The sequence below is a fragment of the Helianthus annuus genome, chromosome 3, assembly GCF_002127325.2.
Source record: "Helianthus annuus cultivar XRQ/B chromosome 3, HanXRQr2.0-SUNRISE, whole genome shotgun sequence".
In the NCBI taxonomy this organism is placed as follows: Eukaryota; Viridiplantae; Streptophyta; class Magnoliopsida; order Asterales; family Asteraceae; genus Helianthus; species Helianthus annuus.
In genome coordinates this window covers 46,805,291-46,807,873 of record NC_035435.2, presented here as the reverse complement: position 1 = coordinate 46,807,873, position 2,583 = coordinate 46,805,291, and the positions used below count along the sequence as shown (strand labels likewise).

Here is a 2,583-nt window from a genome sequence, read left to right as displayed (position 1 = left end):
AGTTTTATAACTGTATCGTACATCAAAAGTGACTAAGGGCCACATCGCCCTTGTCCGAACTATCTAGCCATCTACAAAAACCAAAAACTAAATATCAAAAGTCATGACATCAAAATGCAGTCTTCAAAAAGCTGTATAGTCGGCACAATCGCGGTCTTCTCACCAAAAGTCTACCTGCGTCGAACCAAAATGCCTATGCTGATGGCGGAGGAGGAGGAGGAGGAAAACGAGAGAAAAGCAAGCGACGCATGTGTAACTAGTCCTCCTCTAAAGCACGACAGACGCGCAGCAAATATGCTATCTGCTGCTCGGACGTTCAAAAACGGGCGTCTGAATCGGGGGAAAGTGGATGTGGAGGGTGCGGTGCTGCTAATGGGGTCTGACAATGGCAAGGTGGTCGTGGAGCTCTCTCCAACTCCTGAATACGACGTGTCAATGCCTCCTGCTGTATCATCAAGGATGTAAGGATGTCCACCGTAGAGTACCCAACATGGTACGGGTGATACGGATCAGACAGTGGCATGATAGGGGGCGTAGTTCATAAGAATGGCTCGCTCGATGGCATGAAAGATGGTGCAGTAGGTGGTGCAACATGAGGAAACTGAGGTGTGAACGGAAATGGTGATGACAACATGGGTGGAGCAGAAACAGGCGGTTGCCTCGATGACCCCTCTCCAGGACGAGGCGACGGTATGTCCTGGAGGAACGTAATAGGGAGATCAGTGCGATGAGCGTCTGTGATGTGTGGGGGAAACAACGGGATATCAGTGGGTGCTGAAACGGGTGCTACTGGAGGTGTAGCAGGTAACACAAATGGTGGGTAATCGTCATCGATCCACCCGTTGCGGGTGTTGGCATATCGTGGATCTATATGAGCAGCAAAGGGTGCATGGTCAAACAATACCGGCACGGGAGCAGGTAACGGTGCATCAACAACAGGGTCATCCACCAACGGTGGAGCAACAACGGGAAGATCAGCAATGGGTATATTGTCAATAAGAGGTGCAATGGCTGGTGCATCGTCATGAACAGGGGCATGCTCTAGTGCAGGATTAGGAACAACGACTGGCTCAGGGGCCACAACAGGCTCCGGGTCAACAAGATCCATATCGAAATCAGCTGGAACGTCAAACAAAGGATCAATAGGAGCTACGGGCGCCTCTAAGGGGTGGTCCAGGTGAATGAACTCGATCTCCTGGTCAGGATCGAAATCAGGGGGAAAGACTGGATCCAGATCATCATCGACCTCGTGGTTAAACTCGAACTCGTGTGCAGGAGTAGGTGCAGCTGGTAACGCCATGTCTGGGTCGGCGTCATGAGAGTGATGCTGCACTCCCAGGTCGTGCAAAGATGCAGACGCCACAGACTCAAATGAATCTGGGACAGGTGAACCAACAGGAAGCTCCTCTACGGGGGCCTCAGCAATGGGAAGAATGGCGTCAGCAATAATAGGGGCCCCGCCCTCATGGTCAGCCTCAGGTGGATCCGCCTCGAATAGATCAATGTCATCGTCATAAACGACATCGAGTGGCATGTCTACGACTGGAAAAGCAGCAAGCGGTATAGGAGAAGGGATCACCGCAAGTGGTAAATCCCCGGCAGGAAGGCCATCAGCAGGCTCAACTCCGACGTCAGGCAGCGCGAACGGCTGGAAATCATCGTCGTCAGTGCTGGTGGTGTCTGATGTGTAGACCTCTCGCTCTGACAGAATGTCATCATCTGACACGATCGCCATGGGGTCAAGTGTTTCTGACACTCCTGTGTCTGAGGATAATGGCATGATGTCTGTAATACAACCACACATATGCACAAATAATCAACATAAGGTCAAATAAACATGTAAGTCACCATAAAGCAAACAAATAATTCTCCTAGTCTCCTAGACTATCCTCCCAGCCTCTCAGACTGAACCTCCTAGTCTTTCAGACTAACTCCCTGGCCTCTAAGACCAACCTCCCAGTCTCTAAGACTAAACCTCCCCAATCTCTAAGATTGGCCCCTCAGTCTTTATGACTGAACCCTCCCCAGCCTCGAAAGCTGAACCTCCCCAGCCTCTAGGGCTGAACTCCCTCAGTCTCTAAGACTGAACCATAAATTGTGAAAAAGTGCTCGTACTTTTTGTTCGTAAAAATGTTTTGTGTCCTGGATCTGGACGTTTCAGTGTATGCAATGTAAAAATATTTTCGTGAGAGCCCTAGTGATCATAGTCTAGACTCGAGAAAGAATCCTAGTTCGCTATGATCAATGCTCTGATACTAAGCTGTCACACCCTGGCTTTTGCGGAAGCGTGGGTTTATTTGGTGTGACTTCTTAATACCATAGCAATTATCACAACAATGCTACATGAAAATAAAACCATGATGTTCATCCATTCAACAAGTTTTAAAGTAAACATGACAAAATTGTTTTAAAAAGTTGACGCTTAAAACAAATTACAACATGACATAATTTAAAATATGTTCACGAGAAACAACCAAAAGACATGAATAAAGAAAACACAGTTTAAGACTTGTAACCCGTCCAGGCAAAGGTCACATTTCCTAAACTCGGATGACATCATTATTCCTACGCAGCTTGACGACA

General features: G+C 48.1%; 1 protein-coding gene across 1 annotated transcript; it reads right to left on the bottom strand.

Annotated features, from left to right (window-relative positions):
* Window positions 1-538: 538 nt before the first annotated feature.
* LOC110931585 (proline-rich protein 36-like) lies at window positions 539-1,735 on the bottom strand. Its single transcript, XM_022174969.1, has one exon. The coding sequence runs from the start codon at window positions 1,733-1,735 to the stop codon at window positions 539-541; it is 1,197 nt and encodes a 398-aa protein (XP_022030661.1).
* Between the last annotated feature and the right edge of the window lie 848 nt (window positions 1,736-2,583).

Excerpts from the sequence above, each read along its gene's own strand:
- LOC110931585 (XM_022174969.1), bottom strand. The coding sequence starts at position 1,735 with ATGGCGATCGTGTCAGATGATGACATTCTGTCAGAGCGAGAGGTCTAC.